The 24,001-nt window shown below is 36.7% G+C and overlaps 1 protein-coding gene across 4 annotated transcripts in view; it reads left to right on the top strand.

Moving 5' to 3' along the window:
• Nucleotides 1-4: 4 nt before the first annotated feature.
• The window catches only part of METTL25 (methyltransferase like 25), a 161,125-nt gene continuing 137,128 nt past the window's right edge, over nucleotides 5-24,001 (top strand). For all 4 annotated transcript variants that reach the window (XR_006294400.1, XR_006294401.1, XM_043561685.1 and 1 more), the window contains exon 1: nucleotides 5-263. Coding sequence is in view for 2 of the 4 variants with exons in the window: in XM_043561685.1 (XP_043417620.1) it covers nucleotides 5-263 (259 nt within the window). In the remaining 2 variants the exon portion in view is untranslated. The remainder of the gene's footprint in view (nucleotides 264-24,001) is intronic.

Genomic DNA, 24,001 nt, shown 5'->3' on the forward strand with positions numbered 1-24,001 from the left:
CGTCATGGCGGCTTCTTTTCCGCTCCCAGTGACTCAGGACCTGTCCACGTTGCGTGCCAAGTTGCAGGGACTGCTGCAGTTCCTGAGAGAAGCCCTGTCCATTTCCAGTGCACATACGGTGGACTTCTACACTGAGTCCGTGTGGAAGCAACTGGTCGACTTGCCCCCGGAGACCGTGCTGGGGGTGCTGAGGCGGTCAGCGGCCGAGGCGGAGGCTCGGTCCCCCGAGGCGCGCCTCCTGGTGGAAGCTGAGATGGGATCAGGTGAATAGCAAGTGGGCGGGGCGGGCTGGGACCCGAGAGACAATCCGGCCCAACAGAGAGTCTCCCTAGCGGAAGAAGAGCGGAAACAGGTGTGCGGTGGGGCGGGCAGAGGCGGGGCCGGGAGGCACGCGCTTCGGGGCAGCGGAAGCGGGGTCGGGTTCGTGGCGGGGTGGGCCTGGTACGTTCTTCCGGGTTATCTCTAACGTCCTTGGGTGCTTGTGTATTTTCCAAATTTAAAGAGACAGGGAATCGTGCAGGAGCGTTTGTTCTTTGAGTAATTCAACAATAAGTTTTTGAATGGTGGGAAACAAGACGAACAATGCTTTTAGATTCCAAGTGGAAACGGCAGAAGATAAATCAACCCTTTATGAAATACATCAAGATAATTTAAAATAATAATGGCCAAGAAAAAAATAAATTAAAACAGATGTGATAGCGATTGTGTGAGGAGACTGCTCTAATTTAGGTGCTAAGAAGTAGGAGAAGGCGCCAGCCTGCAGTGAGCCACAGGAAAGGATTTCAGGAACCAAAGAGGCCCAGAGGCACAAAAAAGCAGGACTGGTTGAGGTTCTGTAGAAAAGCTTGAGTGTCCAGAGCCAGGCATGGGGAAATGGCAGGTGTGGTCAGGGAGGTAAGCAGGGGCCGGATCACGCAGGATCTCCAGTCCTCAGAAAGATTTAAGTGTGATGGGAAAACTTTGGAGTCATTTGGTCAATATGGGGACTTAATGTAAGTTATATTTGAAAAAAATAATTTTAATAATTGTTTGAAGAACAGACTAATGGAGCAAAAGCTGAGAGTCCAGTTAGAATGCCATTTCTGTAGTACAAGAAAGAGATGCCTGTGTCATGGAATAGGATGGTAGTAGTGAAGACCTGAAATATATACCCGAAATATGTACCAGTTCACGTGAAAATTGTAAGGTATCTACTGTGTGCCATGAATTTTTGTAGGCTCTTGGGTTTCTTGCCTTGGAGAAATTTAGATTCTACTGAGGTGAGTACATGTTAGTAGAGATGACAGGACACCGTCAGGCTTCTGGAATTTCTTCCCTTTTGCTACTAGGCTTTCCCAACTTTGCACTTACTAGTGAACTTTATTCACTGAGCATTCTCCGAAATACAAAGTACCACTAGAGGGTCCTCCTGTAATAGGTAAATACTGGTTTCTTTAAAGGTATTGTTCATTGTAGAAAAGTTACACATCTCTTCAGTTTGCTCTCTTAATACCCAGTACTCACCTAGTAACAGGGCTTAAATTCTCAGTGTACGTTTGTTGAATGAATGAATGACTCATGGTAGCTCCTAAAAAAAACAAAAACAAAAACAAAACAACCAATTAAATATGAAGCCCAAGACTTTCATATGGGTTTTCACACGATAAAAGAATTAGATTGTTTGCATATCCTAATGATAATAATAATAGGGTTATTTGATATTTATTATTTACTCTAGCGTGTGCTAAGTGTTTTCTTGAATATTTTCTCTTTTAACATTTATATCAGGCTTGCAAGACGGGTTCTGTTTTCCCTTCTTTGTGAAATTGCAACTTGAAATAGTTTATCAGGGTCACAGCAATGGAGATTCAAACTTGGGTCATCTGAGGTCTTCCCTGTAATGAAAGTTTATTCTGAATTATCTAAGAGTGAATTACAAAGGCTATTATCAAAGCCAACATTTTTATGACACGACTACATTCCTTTGTTCTGTTTTGTTTTTATTGTTTTCCCTTTTAAGAATATAAGAATTGTTTTGTTTACTGCTGTATCCCTAGTACAGTGCCTAGTCACTATAAGTGGTTAATAAATATTTGGTAAATGAATGAATGAGTGACACCACTTACTCGTTCTTGGGCTAGGAGTAAAATACTACTATCTTTTGGGAAAACCTTACAATCAATTTTTTTGTTATCCAACAACAGTGGAGTCTAGACCAGATTGTTCACTTTTGAAAAGTACCTGGCCCTGCATACTTTTATACATAATATTCACTTGTGCAAATGGTCAGCTGCCTTTACTATTAAAATAATGAATTTTTATAATTCATGCTGGTAAGGGATATTAATTTTTGTTCATGCAAAGAAAAACTATAGGCATTTTCTCTGTCTCTATATGAAGTCTGTTGTTTGTGTCAGAGAAGAGTAGTTTTTGCTCTTTTGACTATATTTGTATCTTATTAAAACTTACATCACATGGCTATGTACAGTATAATTTAGCAGTTAAATTTTTAGGCTTTTGTATCAGAAGTGATTCAAATTCCAGTTCTACCACTATCTCTGTAACCTTGGGGAAGTTTGTTCACTCTCTCAGCAAACATTTACTTAATGTCTACTGTGTGGCATGCTTTTCTAGGAGCTAGGGAAATAGCAAATAAACAACAACCCCTGTCTTCATCTTGCTTGCATTCTAGAAGGAAGAGAGACAATTTTTAATGCCACAGAAAAATCAAGTAGAGAAGGGAGGAATAAATACAGGAAGTGCAGGAGGAAAGTTTGTTTGCAATTTATATAGGTTGTTCCAGCAAGAATTCATGTAGATATCTCTGGAAAAGAAACCTAGAAAGGAGAAAAAATGAGTCATGAAGCTATCTGGAGGTAAAACATGCCAGACAGTGAGAACAGGAAGTGCATAGGCTCTGATGTGGGAGTATGCATGGTGTGTTAAAGGAGCACCAAGGAGACTGGAAAGGATTTCCATCAGGGACCCGCATAAAGTGGGGTTTTCTGCTGATTCTGTATGAGGAGTTACAAATAAACACAATTCCCAGAGCTTCACTTGAGTTAATGCACAGTGTGTGAAAGTGCACCAGCAGATGTTTGGCCCAATCATTTGGTGTTTTATGAGACCAAGTTGTTTCTGAAGATCCTCAGGGTAGCTATTTTAGTAGATTTCTCTTACTAGGTGATGTTATGGCCTGGTCAGAGTCCTGAAAGTTTCTTCTCTGCCTGCCTAAAAACAATTAGAGAAGAAACATTTAATTCTCTAAAATAAAAAGGAAAGATACTGAAAATAACTATACTTTATGGATATAAATTACAAGTGTTATGGATTGAATCGGGACCCCCTCCTCCAAATTCATATGTTAGAATCCTAACCCCCCATTGTGACTATATTTGAGGATAGGGCCTTTAAGGAGACGAGATTAAATGAGGTCGGTAAGGGTGGAGCCCTAATCCAACAGGAAGAGGAAGAGACGTCAAGAGGGCACACAGAGAAAATCTATATGAGGACACAGAATGCAGCCATCTGCAAGCCAAGGATAGAAGTTTCCCCAGGAACCAGCTCTGCCATCGCCTCCATCCTTCAGCTTCCAGAACTGTGAGAAGATAATTTCTGTTGTTTTAGCCACTCACTCAGTCTGTGATATTTTGTTATGACAGCCAGAGTAGACTAATGCAATGGGCTTTGCAAACAGGACTGCCAGATTTCAAGTCCTGGCTCCACTTCTTACTAGTTTTGTTAACTTGGACTTCAACGCTTTGTACTTAGGTGCCTTATCTGTAATAAGGATAAGCATAGTGCCTATTTGATGGAGTACTATGAAAGTAACATGAGTTGATACAATAATGCCTAGCAAATAGCAGCATTTAACCCAGTCATTTATTTGACTAATGTTTACTGAGCACTTCCTACCTACCAGGTTTTATTCTAGACCCTACAGTTATGATACTGAATGCAACAAAATTCCTGCCACATGGAGCTTATGTTTAAGAGAGGGTAGATCCATAGTAAACCAAGCATATATATGGTGTGTATATATATATATATATATATATATATATATATATATATATAAACATAAATAAATGAGATCAAGTGGCAGTAAACACAATAGAGAAAAGCAAAGCATGGAAGAGAAAGCAAAGAAGATGGATGGTGTGGTGGAGAGAAATGCTATTTTAGATTGGGTGATTAGGGAAGTCTTCTCTAGCAAGACAAAATTTGAACAGAAACTTGGAGAAAGCCAATCATACAACTAAGTGGAGGAAGAGTGTTTTAGGCCAAGTAAAGAGCAGGTACCAAGCTGGAATATGCTAGGTGTGTTGAAAGCACAGAAGAATGATCCAGGTGGGACTAGTGAATGATAAGATTTGAGAGGTGGCGTGGGGTAACTTTATATAGGACTTTGTAGGCCATACTGCTAGGGCCATCATCCCGGGGACATGGGATTGAGCCTGCACAAGGCTCTGCACTGCGCATGGAACCTGCTTAAGATTCTTTCTCTCTCTCCTCCTGCCCCTCCCCTGTTCACACACTGTCTCTTTAAAAATAAAGATTTTATGCTGGGTGTGATATGATTTATGTGATACGTGATTTATGACTCTGGCTTCTGTGTGGAGAAGAGACTATTAGAAGGGGAGAATGGAAGCAGGAAGACATGATAGGAAGCTAATAAAATAACTTCAGGTAATGGCAACTTGAAGAAATCAGATAGTTTCTCTAGCAAACAACAATGATAAACAGCGGCCAGATCATTAAAAAACAACTACTGGAAGGTTTGGGAAGATGACGAAAGGTAGTTGAGAAGACTTTACTATAGGAGGTTTCTACTGATGGATAAGAACTGGGAGTTCGTGGCTTTCTTGCTTTCTTTTGTGCTCCAAGCCCCCTAGATCTGGCAGTGGAAAGCTGCATCCTTACCACATCAAGGTGGTGATGACAAAGTTCAGAGATCAGAGCAGATGGAAATTTAAGGAGTATATTGTAGAAGCAGGACAGAAATGGCTGAGATCTAAGCTCCAAGCTCTGCCACAATCCCTGGGTGACTTCTAAGTTTAGAGGTCACATGCAGAATCCAGCAAAATTGCTGGCAAAACTAGGGCATGGTAAGCCTTTGAAAGAGAGCTTCTGATAAGATTTGCAAATTTACTGCCCCTTTGAAAGAGTGTGTTCCCCAGAGTGCACACAACTTGGGTGGCAAAGATCAGGAGCCTGCTTGAATTCATGAATTCTAAAGGCAGAACTCAGGGCTAGCAAGTGGGAATTTAGGCTGGGGAGCCCTGGAAACATAGGGTGAACCCCACAGTCTGTGAAATCTACCCAAATCTTTGTCTGACTGCTACACTGCACAGGTTCAGGGATACCCTCCGGGGCAGGGTAGCAAATCAGCAATTGAGCAGAGACATCAGCTGCTTCACACTGAAGGGAGATAGATTTCACAGTTGGGAGTCCAGAGGAGTTAATTTCAACCATAACAAAACCTTTAGAAAAACAAAATAGATTCACTACAACAAATTCCCTGCAATTCTGCTTTTTAACCCAAACTCACTAGATGTGCAAAGAAAGGGGAAAGTGTGATTCCTACTTAGGAAACTGATTCCAAGTGAGCACCAATGTTGGATTTAAGTAGCTATGTTCAAAGAATTAAAAGTGTAACCAAAGGGGAAAAGAATGACTTAATAGGAGCTGATCCTTGTTGAACTCAGGTGTTGGATTTAAGTGACTGTTATAAGATTATTCAAAGAACTAGAAGAAAATATACTCTAAGAATAATCTCTAAGAATTAAGGGAAAATACAGCATTAAGGAATGTTTAATTATATGACCTACCTCATAAATTTTTAACTGGAGAAGTACACACATATTGACACAATTATATTAATGTCATATGTTGCTGCAAAACAAGTGACTTAAAACTACACCATCTCACACAGTTTCTGTGGGCCAGGAATTCTAGGAGATTAACTGAGTGGATCTGATTTGGGGTCGCATGAGGTTATACTCAAGATGTTGTCTGGGCCGTAGTTGGTGAAGGCTTGATTGAGGCTGGTGGATTTGCCTCCATGTTGTTTCCCTCACACTGGTGGCTAGTTGTTGCTGCCTGTTGGCATAAGGCCTCATTTCTCACCACATGCATACGAACTTTTGCATTTGCACCATGCCCTTGATTTTGTCTGTGCTCAGACATGACTATGGAGTTGTCATGGTCACAGATCTTGTCTGATATTGGTGTACTGGGACACTTGTCACATTCAGTAGAGAAGACTGTGACTTGTATGTCAGTGCCAGGCACTTACGAGCTGACATCTGTGACAGCTTTTTTTTTTTCTTTTTCAGAAGTAAAATTTTACCTGTTTTGCAGAGCTGTAGTAAAGATTAAAGATGATATACTATAGCACCCAACGTAGAACTGGAAATTCAGCATGGGTACAATATTGTGGCTAATAAATGAAAATGGTGGTAGTGGTGATGATACTGTATAGTGGTGATTGTGTAATTAAGTCTTTCCTTAAAAGAAGTAAACTGTCAGGAACTTCTAGAAATGTGAATGTCCCCTATAACAACCTGTATTCTCTGCCACATTAACAAATGTCACACTATTGTCATTGTCCACTGGCTTGTCTGTAGTTGCAACTACATTATTAGCTAGGTATAAACCAAGAACAGTGTTTGCTTTCTTCACTGTTCTCCTCAGAAACTTGAACAGTTTCTGGGATACAGATGAGTGAAGTAATTGATGCTTAAAGACTGAATGAAGTGAAGCATAGATCTATAATGAGTGTTACTGAAGGTACCCCTTGAAATGTGGTAATGAACTAGACATCTATTATCTCTGGTATGATCTCTGTGTATATACTATGTTTATTACTTTTGTTTTTATGTATGATTTGGTCCAAGCATCTTAATTTGAGGAGATAGAAGTCAGTAACTGTTTTTTCCCTATGTGAAAATGTTGTACTTCATTCAATACATTGCAAATTACAATAAGATACCCTGAGAATTTGAAGGTAAAATCAAGACAGGCATCACATCAGATTAAAATTTCTAAAAGTCATTACATATATAGGTGAGGTTAACCATCTGCAGGAAAAAGCACTAGCTTTTTAATGCTTTGCTGACTCAGGACAAAGGGGTTTCCTATGTCTCATCTCAAGAGATAAGATTTTGTTATGCCCCTTTCAAGGGAACGAGGCTGTGTCATTGGGAAGTAATGACTGAATGTATAAATCTGTAACATTTGCAAATGAACCATCTCTTGGTCTTTGAAAATTTATTGGTTTTCACAAAGTCTAGAAAATTCTTCCAAAAACACAAGAAGGAAATGATATTCTGAGTTAGAGTAGCCAAAATATTTTACGGAGTAGAAATAGATCTAGATTACAGAGACAGCTCAACCAGTTATCAAGCTTAATTAAAATTTTCTTTAAGAATGTATGTCTGTATTTGTTCTAATTGTAATTTTAAAATTAAGAGACTGTGTCCTAGCAAATGAATGATATGGGTTATATTATACAATATAGATTACCTATATATAGATATATAAATATATTTATTTAAATATACTTAAATATATTTATAAATATATTTATCAATGTGTATTAATGCATATTTTCATTTCTTGTAAGTTTGTTTAGAATCTGTTGGGGAAAACCTATTCAGCTCACAGGAGATCCAAACTGTCCTTGGTGACTGCCAAAGCCCAGGGCTGTTCTAAGACCCTGCCTGAACCTCCAGGACTTCTCTTGACTCTCTGCTTCCAGGTTCTTGAGGCCATATGCTGCTTCTCCTGTTTCTTATTATTGTCACTGAAACGATCCTTACCAGGATTGGATGCTGAGAATTGGTTCCTTTTGGCGAGCATTTGTGTAATTAATTTACTATCATTTTAATTGAACAACGCAGAACGTGTATGGCTATGATGGGTTTTTATTTTGTTGAGCTTTCTCTTAAATTATTTTTATTGCATCTTAATAGATTACATTTCTTCTTGGCCATCCTAAGTAGTTTTTGTTGGTGGTGGTGATGGTGGTTATTGTGGTGTATTGACGTTGTGTTCACATTTAATTTAAAACATATGAAGCCAGAAAATGTGTTTGAAATAGAAAATGAGAAAACAGAAATAATTAGTGTCATCTGTTTTACTCTGTTGTATTCAACTTTTATTCATTCACTTTCCTTATGTATTTCCCTGAACTCTGTTTTCCCTTTTTCAGTTTTTCTGGATCTTTTTAGGAGACCTCAAGTGTGGAAATAATATGACACCACAAGATAGTGGCAAGTGTCAGCCCTGTCCCTGGGTTGCTACTGCAATTATAAGTAAGGGAGAGCAACAAAGCAAGCAAATCTGGGAACCCAGGGTGATTTGTCATCGTACTTTGCTTATTTGATATATAGAAGGTGCTTTCAGATTGTTCCTTTTAGATGAGACCATTTAGAACTGAATTTATATTCTAGTTTTTAATACATCCTCCCCAAGTTTTGAGCCCCCATCCCCCATATCTTTCCATAATTAACATGTTCAGTGCAACAAAGTTCATGAAGATATCTCTCATTATTACATTTCCCCCTTGTTTTCCCCTCGTTCCATTTAAATTATGCTTATGTTTAGCTGGTCAGAATAAATTTGAGTGCCTTCTATATGTTTAGATATTCATCTTATGTTGTTTATATAAATTTTGTCAAATCATTAACCTTTCACTGGAAGCTTGCAGTTAATAGTAACCTATCTTTTTGGTTTATCATGATTTAGATTCTTTGCCTGGTTTACAAAAAAACCACCCCCCCCCCCCCACACACACACACAAGACCCAAACTCTGCTTGCCTACATGGCTTCATAACTGCTAGGGTCTGCCTTTATTTTTGTTTTATAACTTCATCACCTCAGTGGTTAAAGGGCTTCTATATAAATGGCATTAACATTCTTCCTGTTACTCAGGCTCATAATCTGTCGTCTCTTCTCCCTCAATTTCTCTTGCATCTGCTGCTTCCCATTCCCGTAGCAAATAGTTTAATTTCCTTCTTTTTAAGTCTTGCAGCAGAATTTTAGCAATAACTTTGAGCTGTTATTCTTGCCTTCAGACTCTATATTTCAGTTGCCTTTCCATTCATACTGCCTTCCAATTATCTTCCAGAATCATACTTCTGGTCCTGTCCTTCATCTGTTCAAAAGTCATCAGTAGGTCTATATTTCCTGCAAAATAAAGTCCTTCAACTTCTGGCCTTATCGCCTGTCTCCTCTTCAGTTGGAACCTCACTGTTAATGTAAGCAAATAGGAGGTAGCATGGAAAGAGTATAGGTTTTGTGGTCGTCACATTTAGTTTTGAATCCTGGCTCTGATACTTTACTGCTGCGCTGTATCATTTTGTGCAAGTTGTTTCAGCTTTTGAGCCTTAGTTTTCCCATATGAAAAATGGGAATCATAGTTCCTGCCTATAGGGGCTGTGTAAAAGTAATTAAGATATATGTTAAAACCTACCACGTGAGTAGGCATTTAATAAATATTATTAATCTTCCCTATATTCTACTCCCCTCAGATAGAGGCAGACTGGACTCAGAGTCAGAAGACCCGGATAATCCATCTCTAAGTCTGATTAGCTGTGTGTCTTGAACAGACATTTAACTGTAGGCCTTAGTTTCCTCATATAAGAAGTAACACCTGAGGTGTTCCTCAGTGGCTGAGGTGGAAAATAGCTGCCCCCCAATCTCATGTGGCTTATACAAATGTCTTACATGACCAATAAGTGTTTGTTGTTTTTTTTCCAGCCAACATTTCAAAATTGACAGATTTAACATATACACATGCACACAAACACCATAGATCTGGGATTGTAGTTTCTCTTGAAAAAAAAAAAAAAATCAGATCTGGCTATTTTGTTCCACATCTGTGTGTGGCAGAAAGCTCCCTTTATATCTTCAAGTGTTATCTTCATCCCCTAGCAAGCATCTCCATCTGAAATAATTTCTCCAGCCCCCCCGCCAAAGTACTAGAGACTATGACTCTTGGTTTGTGCCCTTCAGTCAGTTTTCTTGTATCCCCTGAAAGTGAATTTAGGAGTTTGTTTCCGAACAACCAAAAATAGTTATGGATCACTTGACTAAAAGTTATCTAGGGTGGCTCCTAGTTCTCAAATCCTAGGGAATGTAATGATTTAAAAGTTTTATCTACAGACCTTATTAGTCCCTGCTGTTAAATCCCTGATCATGTTGAGGGCGTGAGTCAACCTGAATCTTGAGTTAGAAAAACATATGACCAGTCATTATTGGGTCATCCAAGTTAATAAATGATTGAACTCCCTACATGATCTGACTCCACATCAACTTTAATTATGAAGATGGCTGAAATAATTTGATGTCAGTTCTCAGTTTTTTGTTTTTTTTTTTTTATTTTATTTTTTTTAGTTCTCAGTTTCAAGGTATGTTTTCAACCAAAGTTGAAGGGAGGGAGTAGAAAGGAGTGGTATAGTATTACCAGTACTTCTCTTGGGGTTCTCTCTCTGCTCGTATACCTTGTACTTCTGCTGCCTTGTTTCCTTAATGTGGCATGTATTTTTCCCCTCCCTCATTTTGTTCGTACAATCCTCTGCCCCACCTCAAATATTTAGTAACAATACATTTATTTCTCATCTTTTTTTCAAAGCCCAGATCAAATAATACTACATTAATAACAAAACTAATTATTTGTATATTTTATTTCTACCTTTATTAGAGCACTTAGCATGTTGTGTTAGAATGACTTGCTTCTTTCGACCTTACTAGTATATGAGTTCTGGTCTCTAGCATATGGCTAGCACCACAGAGTTGGTCCTCATTGTCTATGTGTTAAATTTAATATAGCTAAGGATAGAGTATAGGAACATTCCAGTAGGTAGAGCAGTGTAAGCAAAAGGGTAAATATGGAAAACTATAAAACACATTTGGAGACAGGAACAGAGAGCAGAGCATTCATAACATTTTTAAATAGCTAAGAGTAAAGTCTGAAAAAAATATCGCAGCCAGTTTCTGGAGATTAGTCTGCTAAACTGTTTGGAATCATTCTTCCATGGGGCAACAATCACCTTTGTGATAGTCTAGAGTTGATGGTTGGCCTGGGACAAGATGATAGCAGTGGAAATGCAAAGGAAGTGATGATTTTTAAGAGAATTTGTGCAGAGAAAATTGGTAGTTCTTGGTGACCGATATTTATATGAGTATAGGGAAATGGAGGAATCAAAGATAATTCAAAGAATTCTTTGGGGGAAATAATGCATTTAGTTTTAGATATATTGTATTTAAGGTCACCCAAATGGAGATTTTAAGATTTCACATTCATTGCTCCTCAACCATTTATCTACCGCTTCATATTTTTAGAATCAGTTTACATGTTTTATTTGGGTAGTACGAATTATCACTTCTCTAGGCTATAAGGACCAAATGTGATTGGAATGAATTTAACCCTACTGATAGTTGAAAAGTGAGAGAAAGGACTAAGCAATCCTTGAGCATCTTGTCTCTCCCCTCTACAAATTCAGTATTCAAAATTTGCTGTAGTCATTATTGGAATTAAGATAAGAAAGGTCAGTAGTCTCTACACTTTACAACTTCTGGGTGTCTGTATTCTACTTTTTACAAATGTTATTTAAGATTTTATTAGTATAACATGGTACTAGGTATTGTGCTTGAATACAAAAGTGAACTGGGCATAATCTTTGCCTTTAAAAATTCACATTCCAATAAGAAAGATAAAATATATTGGTAATTATAGTATAAAACAAAATGGAAAGATGAATGGAGTTTTCCTTTCTAAGCAGAATTTTACTCTAGTTTCTTCTCATTTCGTCTGAAAATTATACTTTCTAGACTGTGTGATCTGTGCAAGTCCTATGTTCTAAGCATTACCCAAGAAAATGCTTAATTTACCATTTATCAATCTATCTAAAGTTTATTTTGAGAGAGAGAGAGAGAGCATGCACACATGCATGTGAGCACACACATGCACAAGTCTGGGAGGGGCAGAGAGAGAGAGAGGGAGAGAGAAAATCCCAAGCAGGCTCCATGCTATCAGCACAGAGACCAATACGGGGCTCAATCTCACAAACCGTGAAATCATGACCTGAGCAGAACAAAAATCAAGAGTCAGAGGCTTAACCAACTGAGCCACCCAGGTGCTCCTTTCTATATCTATCTATCTATCTGTCTGTCTGTGTATCTATCTATCTATCAATCATCTATCTATTTTTATTATTTAATTTCCAGCTATGTGACAGTGCTTTTATCCAAAACTGGTTGATTTCATTTTCCAAATAAGTTTTTCATCATTCTTTGATGATGACATTTGAAATTTAAAATGTCCAGCTGTGTGTGTTTCAGTTGTTGTATTGCTTCCACAAGTTTTTATCATTCTCCACAATAAAATTCTAGTTTTCCCTCCTGGCATGTTAAGCTGTTCCTCATTTATTGTTTTATTCTTCTCTGTGTGTTTCTTAAGAATGTTTATGCCATCTTAGTGAGGTAATGTATCATGACAACTTTTTTTTTTATTTTAAAACTGACTATTTTTAGAGTATTCAGAATTTCATTACAGCTGGCTCTTTGTCAACAATTATTTCTCAAAGATTATTATTCTTAATTGACTGCTCTTTGCATCTGTTGAGTATGAAGCCATTATCTAAACATAGTGAATCTGTCCTTTTGTCTACAACACCTGCTTTTATAAACCTTTAATACTGCTTAATACTTTATAGTATTTTCTACCAAAGACAGATTTGGAAGTATAATTCCATTATTAAATTATCTGGAAATAGTTATTGTTTTTTAGGAGGAGGGTCATTTTTAATCTGGCAAACTTAAACTTGTATAAAATATTTCTACTTCTGTTCTTTTTATTTTTTTTTAATCTTTATTTTTGAAAGAGAGAGACAGAGTGTGAGTGGAGGAGGGGCACAAAGAGAGGGAGACATGGAATCCGAAGCCAGCTCTAGGCTCTGAGCTGTCAGCACAGAGCCTGACGTGGGGCTTGAACTCACGAACCGTGAGATCATGACCTGAGCTGAAGGTGGACGTCCAAACGACTGCACCACCCAGACGCCTCGTTTGTTCTTTTTCTTTAAAAAAAAAAAATTGTAATGTTTATTGATTTTTGAGAGACCGAGCATGAGTGGGGGAGGGGCAGAGAGAGAGAGACAGAATCTGAAGCAGGCTCCAGGCTCTGAGCTGTCAGCACAGAGCCCGATGCGGGGCTTGAACCTATGAATGGTGAGATCATGACCTGAGCCAAAGTCAGCGCTTAACCGATTGAGCCACCCAGGCGCCCCTGTTTGTTCTTTTCAATCTTCCTTCTCCCACCTTTCACTGAGTATGTGTATTTGACTTAAGTTTACTTTTTATTTATTTATTTTTATCTATCAACTTTATATTTTATTTTACTTTTTCTATTTCAAGTTTTAATTTAAAAAAAATTTCCCCTTTCTTAAATTTAAATTTTAGTTAACATATAGTGCAATATTGGATTCAAGAGTAGAATTCAGTGATTCATCATTTACATCCAACACCCAGTGCTCATCCCAACAAGTGCACTCCTTAGCACCCATCACCCATTTAGCCCACCTCCCACCCATCTCTCTCTGTCACCTCATAGTGTCTTCTGTATCATTAAGAGTCCCTTGTGATTTGTTTCTCTCTCTTCTCTTCTGCGCCCCTTCCCATATGTTCATCTGTTTTGTTTCTTAAATTGCACATATAAGTGAAATCATAGATATTTGTCTTTCTCTGATTGACTTATTTCACAGCTCTATCCACGTCTTTACAAATATATTACAAATGGCAAGTTTCATTCTTTTTTAGGGCTGAGTAATATTCCATTGTGTGTGTGTGTGTATATGTGTACACACACACACACACACACACACACCACATGTTCTTTATCCATTCATCAATTGATGGACATTTGGGCTCTCTCCATAATTTGGCAATTGTTGATAATGCTGCTATAAACATTGGGGAGCATGTACCCCCTTTGAATCAGTATTTTTGGATCCTTTGGGTAAATACATAGTAGTGAGATAGCTGGATCATAAGGTAGTTCAATTTTTGGTTTCTTGAGGAAGCTCCATACTATTCTCCAGAATGGATGTATAGTTTGCATTCCCACCAGCAGTGTAAGAGGGCTCTTCTTTCTCTACACCCTCTACAAATCTGTTGTTTCCTGTGTTAACTTTAGCCATTCTGACAGGTATGGCGTGGTATCTCTTCATGGTTTTGGTTTGTGTTTCCCTGATGATGAGGAATGTTGAGCATTTCTTCATGTGTCTGTTAGCCATCTGGGTGTCTTCTTTGGAAAAGTGTCTATTCATGTCTTCACTGGGTTATTTGTGTTTCGAGTGTTGAGCTTATTAAGTTCTATATAGATTTTGGATACTAACCCTTTATCAAATATGTTGTTTGCAAATATCTTCTCCCATTCTATAGGCTGCCTTTTGGTTTTGTTGATTGTTTCCTTTGCTGTGAAGAAGCTTTTTATCTTGATGAGGTCCCAATAGTTCATGTTTGCTTTTATTTCTCTTGCCTTTGATGACATTGTCTAGTAAGAAGTTGCTATAGCCAAGACCAAAGAGGTTTCTGCCTGTGCATTCCTCAAGGATTTTGATGGCTACCTGTCTCCATTTAGGTCTTTCATTGACTTATTTATTTTGGTATGGTGTAAGAACGTGGTCCAGTTTCATTCTTCTGCATATCACCGTCCAGTTTTCCCAACACCATTTGTTGAAAAACTCTTTTTTCCACTGGATAGTCTTTCTTGCTTTGTCAAAGATTGGTTGACCATATAGTTGTGGGTCCATTTCTGGGTTTTCTATTCTGTTCCGTTGATATGTGTGTCACTTTTTTGTGTGTGCCAGTGCCATACTGTCTTGATGACTACAGTTTTGTAATATAGCTTATAAAATATGTGGTTCATTCTTCTCCTGGATCAGCTTGTTGTATCACTTGAGATGTCTCAGGGATTCTGCAAACAAGTAACAATCTTACCTTTTTTATTAGAGATTTAAATTTAGATTGTGCAAATTTATTTAAAACCATTTATTATTATTAACATATATTTTGCCAAATGGAATAGACTAATCTATATGTTTTGGTACCTTAAATTATTTACTTGTTTTGTTTAGATGGGAATTATCTAAAAAAGCCAGCCTAGTAACTTAGACCATCAACACTGAGGATCTGTTAAATAATAAAAATACTGGAAAAGAAAGGGTTATTTTTCAAAGTTAGATTAACTTTAAAAATATAAATTTCATGTTAAGAATTAATAGCTCTCTCCTAATGGGGGGAAAAAAAGAATAATCCTAGGTTGTTTTGGTAGTCACTATTTAGTTTTCATGTTTTGAACATTTAAAATGATCTCTAGAAGCAGACGAAAAATACTTGGTTGAATTACATGTTATAATATTTACATTTGGGAATATAAAGGTTAAAAAATAGTAAAATGAGTGATTCTTAATCTTTTGGGTCGCAAGTCCCATTAAAAGATTGAATTAAATGAATGCTATAGAACCCCTTCCTCAAAAAAATAGGGTATCTATGCTCATAATTAGACGCAAAGCTATGTACAGCTTTAGGTGATTCACAGGCTTCTTTAGCTCTTAGATCTCAGGGTAAGAACCACTGGTTGAAAGTGTTAATAGTATTACAAACTTCTTTGAATTCTTTTTCATTTAGACCAACACTTGGGCTCATTCTTCACTTTTTCTGGTAACTTTTTGTTCCTTATTATTAGCGATTTATATATTTTCCAACATTAATTTAACTAGTCTTCATTGCATAGTCTGTCTTTATTCCTTTTTAGAAAAAGTTATTTTTGTCCTTTTTAAAGATGTTTTTATATAAATTCCAGTTTATTAGCATGCAGTATAATATTAATTTCAGGTATGCAATATGGTGATTCAACACTTACATTGAACATCATCCAGTGCTTGTCACAAGTGCACTCCTTAACCCCCATCACCTATTTCCCCCATTCCCTGCCACCTCCCCTCTGGTAACCATCAGTTTGTTCTCTATAGTTAACAGTCTATTTCTTTAAAAAAAACAGAAAGAAGAAAAAGTCTGTTCTTGGTTTGCCTCTTTCTCTCTTTTTTCCCCCTTTGTTCATTTGTTTCTTAATTTCCACGTATGAGTGAAATCATATGGTATTTGTCTTCTCTGACTTATTTCGCTTAGCCTAATATTTCTAGCCCTATTCATATTGTTTCAAATGGCAAGATATCATTCTTTTTTAGGGCTTATATTCCATTGTACGTATACACTACATCTTTTTTTAATCCATTCATCAGTCGATGGACACTTGGGCTGTTTCCATAATGTAGCAATTGTAGATAATATCAAGTGTTGGAAATAGTCCTTCCTCTTGTTAGGGGATGCTCCATTTCAGATTCAGCTCTAGATGATCTCTAATCAGCTCTAGATAGCTCTAGTGTCTCCAAGCAGCACCAATGACAGTTACTGAGGCTCAATTCTTCCCTCTTTGTTATTGAAAACAAAATGGTGAATTTAAAATTTAGGTGGACATTTTATTTGTTTATGCTCTGTTTGCAGCCACCTTGAAGAATGATCCCTAAAGAATAATTGATTTGATTTGATTAATTATAAACATAAAAGTTAAGTAAAGAATGAGACCTGCCTGAGATATGGTAGGAACTAGATAAATGAAAGTGTATGCTTAATGCAGATTCCTTTTGTGTATTCCTTCTACTTGGCAAATGATAATAACTGAGTTAAGAGTAGAATAGACACATTTATTTTGTATTAATGTTGAATTAGTTGAAGTGTAAGTAATGGAGTTTAGCTAACAATGGCAGATGAAATTAAGCTGAAGTTAATGAAATGCATAATGGAAAAGTATAATTTTAAGAGAGAGGTGTGACTTAATTTTACCCTTTTAAGATGTGCTATTAGTTATTAATTATGCTTATAATTACAGTGTACTTGGGACAAAAGCTTTTTGTGTGTCCTGCCTCAAATAATAAACTGGAAAGCCTTCTTTATTTTTGAAAGCGTGGAAATCTAGGTCCAAGTCAATGTGTAGAAAAGAAATATTGGTCTTCTCAGTAAGAGGTCAGTGGTATTGTTAGTTACTAAGACACTAACATTGTTGAGGCACTGTGGGCGGTAGAGACTAAAGTGATATTAAGAAGTGACAGTTGAATAGGAAATGAGACATCTGTGGTAGGAACAAGTGACCAGAGTTTGATTTCAAAGCACTTACTGGTCAATTTTTAAAGTATCCTGTACAATTATAACACCAATTTTTAAAGTTTTGCAATTTGGAATTAATTTTGTATTTTGGTAATAAAATCATATTTGATTTATTAAATTTAAAATTTATTCTTTAGAAAATCTTTACAAATATTTATTTAATTTGCTTTTAAATACTTCTGATTTTAAATGGAGTTTTAAGTGGTTGGATTTCTAGTAATCTATCTCTTGGCTTTGGTTATTTTCTGAAAATAGAGACTTTCAGTAATAGAAAATTAAAACTTAATAAACTTGAAACTCTACATCAGGTCTTTAAGGCATAGTCAAGCTTGTAACCTACCTGTCAAATTTCACATTAAATTCAGTGAGAAATATCGTTAGTATTAGAATTCTCTCCTATACTTTAAAGCTGATGCTACAATAGTGGTAGCCAGTGCTATCCACTGGGGTCCCAACACTGAGTAATTCTTGTCATCCTGCCTAGAATGCGGAACCCAGGGTTGGCTCTTGGACCCCTCTGTTGTGTCTCAAGTTGCAGCTCACTTGTCCCTAGTTGTGCCTTCATTCTAATGATGGAGGTCTTGCACCTAAGTTCCAGACCCAAACCTCCTGTCTCCCAGCAGGCTTCACATTTAGGAACTGGGTATGTGTATTGATCTTTCTTTTGGGTTCTTTCATAGCATCCTATATGGTATTCTGGACCTAAAAACATTTGTGTGTTTTCAACCTTCTATTCTGACAAAAGCTTAAGTATACTTAGTTACTTAGTTTAGATTCATGGTTCGAGGGGTGCTTACTGTGTTCTAGGCTCTGTATTAAGTGATATGTATATATGTGTGTGTGTATGCATGGATGCACATGTGTGTAAATACATCAAATTCTTGTGTACATATTCACGTGTATTTGTATGCATATATGTATGTGTGTATTCTTTAATGACATAAAATATGTATTTTCCTCCCATTTTATGGATAAATCAAATCTTAGAGCAGATAAATAAATTACTCATGGCCACACAGGGATAGACAGTCTGATAAACAGAATTTAAACCTAGTTCTTGCTCATTCATTTATTCATTGAATACTTACTTAAGTACCAAGCATTATTCTAAGTTCTGAGGAATCAGTAATGAATAAAAACCTGTGTCCTCTTGGATCTTACTTGCTATAAACATCAGATGGTGTTAAGTGCTATAAAAAAAAAAAAAGATCAGAGAGGGTAAGGGTTGAATGTGGTTGCAGTTTTTTTTTAATTTTTTTTTAATGTTTATTTTTGAGAGAGAGAGAGAGAGAGAGAGAGAGAGAGAGAGAGCGCGCGAGCAGGGGAAGGGCAGAGAGAGAGAGGGAGACACAGAATCTGAAGCAGCTCCAGGCTCTGAGCTGTCTGCACAGAGCCCGACACGGGGCTGGAACTCACCAACCGCAAGATCACGACCTGAGCTGAAGTCGGACCCTTAACTGACTGAGCCACCCAGGTGTCCCGTGGTTGCAGTTTTAAACAGAGTTATCAGAGAAATTTTCACTGAAATTGTGACATTTGAGCACAGACCTAAAGGGAGTGAGAGTGAGCCATGAAAATACCTGGAGAAGATGGTCTCGGACAGAGCTGAAAACAAGTGCAGAGACCTGAGTAAGCACATCCTGTGTGGCGTCTCAGAATTCTCACTGGGGATTTCTGTGCCCCTGGAATCCTCATTGATCATTTGTTGTCCATATGCTTTGTAAATGCTAAGACACATGTCCCATAACTGAATCTCAAATTAGCTTTATCGAGGTTTAGTTATTACCTCACACATAGAAAACACCTTGGAATTGTTGATCTTTTTATCAGGGTTTTTTGCTGTTGTTTTGTTTTTTTGTTGTTGTTTTTTAATTTACCACACCAGTTTCTAAATTGCTATATTTTTGTATAATATTTTTATTTGCCTTCAAATTAAACTATGAAAATGGTCTCTTACAGTTAAAATATGTGGTTAGTTTTTCCTATTTTTATATTTAATTTTATTGTTACAAATAACTAGTTAAATGTGAAAATACTTTTGAAATGGTTACATGTACTTTAAACATTCAGTATGATGTTAATATTGGCACAGTGAGAACATGAATGTCAATTCTTTGTTAATTTTACCTTATTCTTTCTGAGAGTGTGGTTTACATGTTGAATGACATACTGTTTCAATTCATATGCAACCAGAAATTGCCCTGAAGTAGCATACGCAAAAAGTTTCCTAGATATAATTGGATGATATAAGGTAATTAAAAAAAAAAAGTATATATTTTATTTTCTTCCTTATATAAATGATAGGATTATGGAGATACTCAAACATTCATAAAATTTAAAACATCCTATCTATAATTTTCACAGTTCAGCAAGACAGACTTTAACTTTGGTTTGAAGTCTGCTAAACAAGTATAAAAGATTAAAGCCTAAGTCTGTTGTGGAAGTTATAGCCTTACAATATGTAATTAAATTTGCATTGAATATAAGTAAGTTTCTATTTTAGGAAACATGTTCAATTGAACTCAGGCAACACTTTTGAGCACTTATTATGCTTATGGCAGTTTTATCGATCAGAAAAAAATCACCTGTGAAGCTATTGCAGTAGCACTGGTGGGAACTAATAGAGTTTGAACCCTGGTGGTGATGATGGGGGATGGGATGGGGAGATTCATTCCACAATGAAAGACATTTTTATATTAAGATTGATGAGTGGCTAGGTATGTGGATCAAGGGCACAGGGAGCATTTAAGATGATGGAAAAACTTCAGCACTGAGTGAGCAAGGACGTTATTAAACAAGACATTATTTAAAGAGCATGGGAATGTTCAGTTCAGTTTTGAGCCTTTTGAATTGGAGGCATCTGTAGGATATTCATGTACAAATGAATATAAGACATTTCCATGTCCTTTGAAGATGATTATTAAGAGGGCACTGTTGATTTTTTCTTGACATTCTGGACCATGGGACAGGTCTAGGCTGTGTAATAGCAATAGTGACCTTTGTCCTAACTCCTATAACACAGTTAAACCTCAAAATTTAGCACATAATTATATTCTATCTTGTATCACATTCTAAATGTTCTAAATTGCTCTTGTCTCCCCTTATGATTATAGTCATTAGGGCTCAGATGAGATTCTATTCTAACAGGCTCAGCAGTGCTACTGAAGTCCTCCCACTGGCCTCAGTGATCACTGCCACCACAGAATCTTAGAATTTGTTTCTCCTAGTATAGCTGGTGATACTGCAATAGTGAGTGTATTAAAGTGTTGTTTTCATTCATTCATTCATTCATTCATCCATTCATCCCCTCTTTACTGAGTGCCTTCTGTGTACAAGGTGTTGTTGCTTTCCAAGGTGTTGCTTTACAGCTGAGTGCTGGCGTAGCATGGCATGAAGGAGTCGGGTTGCTTTGTTTTTAGAAATAGATACTACAACAAGATCTCATTATAAAACCTCATTATTTCCTTTTCAGAGACTTATCAGTTGTTCTATGTGTAAAAGTTACTTTTTAAATTTTTCGAAACCTTAAAATAATTTCCAGTAGAGGGAGGTGTTGAGGGAAGTAAAGTGAAAGAATTAAGAACATAGCAAAGTGAATATGAACCATCTTCAGATATTACCATGCATGGTATGCACCTCTGCCAGAGGGAGTTCTGGCTAGACCTGATTCTGACCGTCAGATTTGCCGAACGGTTTTAACTGCTGTCTTCCCTGTTTTCATTTGTTGCCCACTGAATTGACTGCTGTGGCATGCTAATCAAAGTGAGATTTGTGAGCAAGGTTCACGTGCCTTGCCATTTGGTGTGTGTGTGAACCTGGCTCTCTAGGTTGCAGTTTCTTACTCTGTAAATGGGGATGAGGCCACTATGTAATCACCTCATTAGACTATTCCATTAAATGTAAACTGTTGAACACGGTGCCTGACACATAGCATATGAGCAATAAATGTTAGTTATAATGTTGGTTTATTGTGAATCCTAACAGTATTCTGTCTTCCTTAAAGTGCTAAATAACATTCAGGTAAAATAACAGACATTTATTTTTGAAACTTTATTTTTATTTATTGAATGTAAATATGTAGACTATGTACAATGTAAATATATTGATTGAATATTTATATTTCTAGTTTTGAAGTGTTATTATTCATTTCTCTACCTTGAGATTTTTATAATCCAACGTGTATATATGACTTTTCTATCTTTCCTTGTGCATTGATCTCTGCTGGGTTTTTTTTTTTTAAAGATTCTTAGAGATACCCTGATCTCATATTTACAGAAAATAGATTTTCCCCATCTCTTTGCTCCCCTTGCTCTCTCATGCCCAATTAATCTACATTATAAGAAATTTCTGTGGGATAGTGATCTAGGTGTACAAAAATAAGAGTTAAATTAAAGACAAAGCATGCAATCAAGCAGAACAGGTGCTTCCAGTAGGGGGAGACATTTACAAAATAATCAAGCCACATAGTATGCTGGCACATTGGGCAACAAATTTAAAAACAAAGTTTTCTGTGTAAAAAAATTGAACTAATTAATAATTAAGTAAATATCAGTTGAGTAGCACTGTAGTTTCTGTTTTGCCAGTTGCCAAACCCAAGCTCCTACAAGTATTTAGAGAAGCACGGTGAGGACCACATCCACTATTACCACTGCCACATAACTTTTCTTACATACTGTTTCAGAGATGGAAGCAAAGGTAAGAACATGACACGTCTGTCTCGCTCTCTTTCTCTCTCTCCTCTGAATCTTTAGAAATATTTCTGTAATTCAGAAATATTTTTCACAGATTCTAGACTACCTGAATAAACTGGTGTAACCCTAAATAACATAAACTAATGGATTAAATCAGATCACTATCTTTTTTGTTTAAAGCAATCATTGCTAAAGATAATAGTTTTGTAATTTTGATTTCCAAATTTCTGAAATTACTTTGAGGCCTATAATTAAAAGCAAATTAACAACATTTAGATCAGGTTGGATTGGGATTTTTTTTTCAAGTATTTTCAGTAGAATAGTTAAGTTGATTTGAACCTTTACTTTTCCAACAGAAACATCAACATTTCTTTCTGTTGGCAACATTGTCCAATAACTGACTACTATAATAGTCCCTCTGCACTTTGAGATTTAATACTCTTATTCTATCACACTCTAAGAAATTGCTGCCCTGGAACTTGGGGATGTTGAGACTGCCCTTAAACCTGAGAGTCTCACTTAATAGTTGACTGAGTTTTCCCCTCTGTATCATGCCTAAATATTTTGATGGGGATTTTATTTCTTTTGGCTGTGTTAGTAAATTCAGTTTGTAAAATATCCAAAGAACTTTATAATATGTGAAATATAGCTTAAATAAATCCACTATAGTAATTTTATAGCTTATATTTCCATCTTGTTGATTCAGAAATGGAAGTTACAGGACTCTGCCAACTATATTCTTATTAATTAACATGGTAAACATTATCACCAACATCTTAATAGATATTAATTAACTTAAAAAAGATACTATCTAAACATGTAGTTTTTATTTAGAATTCTGAGAGCCTCCATCAATTTTCTTCTTTTAAATTTTGTCAGGAGCATCATTATTCTTTGTGTTTAAATAAGCTTTTATAATTTTACAAGTAACTATGGAGGGTCAGCTATGCTAGAATAGACTTCGTAGCGTGTAGTTTGGTTTCTCTGGGAGAACCAAAGTTGTTTCCTGGATTGTACCATTCTTTTGTAAGGTGAACACTTTACTACACTTGGTCTTAGCCAAAAGGCTGAGAAGTGATTCGTAAGGTGAACATTTTAAATACTTCATTTAAACACTGGATGTGTGGGGTTTTTTTTAAATTATTTAAAGTAATTTTCAATGAATGAACTTAATTAGACCAATCTATCTGAAGAGTTTATTTGAACCACTAAAGACAAATTGGAATGCCCTTTTTGTAAGCTTCCTAAATACATTAAATGTACTGAAAATGGCCCTAGACAAATGAAATTGAACAAATAAAAAGCAAATCTGTCAGTGTACATAAGTGTACCCATTAGAATGGGCGAGCTTATGCTGCAGTAATAAACCTAAAAACTCAGTCACTAAAAAGAATGAAGTTTGCTTTTCTATATGTTGTAGCATAGTTTGACAGTGGTGATGTCTGTGTCATCCTCATTCAAGGACTCAGGTTCCACCTTGACACATGTTTCAGTGATTACAGTTCTGGGAATAGAAAGCATGGTGAATTTTCTGATTCTCTTAAAACGTCTGTCTGAAAATGGTGTAGTTCACTTTGGTGAGATGTGGCCACACTAGAGCTCAAAAGGATGCATGATCCTCACACAGAGAAAGGTACCCGATGTTTGCAAACAGTACGACAGTTGACCATACTCTTCTTAATGAGTGAGCATTTGGAAATCATCGGTAGTTCCTATGATAAACTTATAGAATGCCTGGTTTAAAACTGACCAGGGGAAGAAAATGAACTGTTTTCACCTGAATGTAACATGAGTAGTTTTTGAACTCATCTTGATAGTGCGCTGAACACACGTGAACACAAAATTTCTACATGGTGCAAATGATGCAGGGCTCTTTTACAGTAACATTTATACCATTGGGGACATTGCCATCGTTCTACATGCAGTGTGCACGGGGAATAACAGCGCAATGCATGCAGGCTGATTGCCTTTAAATTCACAGTTGCAGGTCAGCCAGACTGTTCATAAATTATGTGATGACTACAGTTTAGCAATATTTTTTTTCAAAAATTTTTAACATTTATTTGTTTTTGAGAGACAAAGTCAGAGCACAAGTGGGGAA

Source organism: Prionailurus bengalensis, chromosome B4 (genome assembly GCF_016509475.1).
Source record: "Prionailurus bengalensis isolate Pbe53 chromosome B4, Fcat_Pben_1.1_paternal_pri, whole genome shotgun sequence".
Lineage (NCBI taxonomy): Eukaryota > Metazoa > Chordata > Mammalia > Carnivora > Felidae > Prionailurus > Prionailurus bengalensis.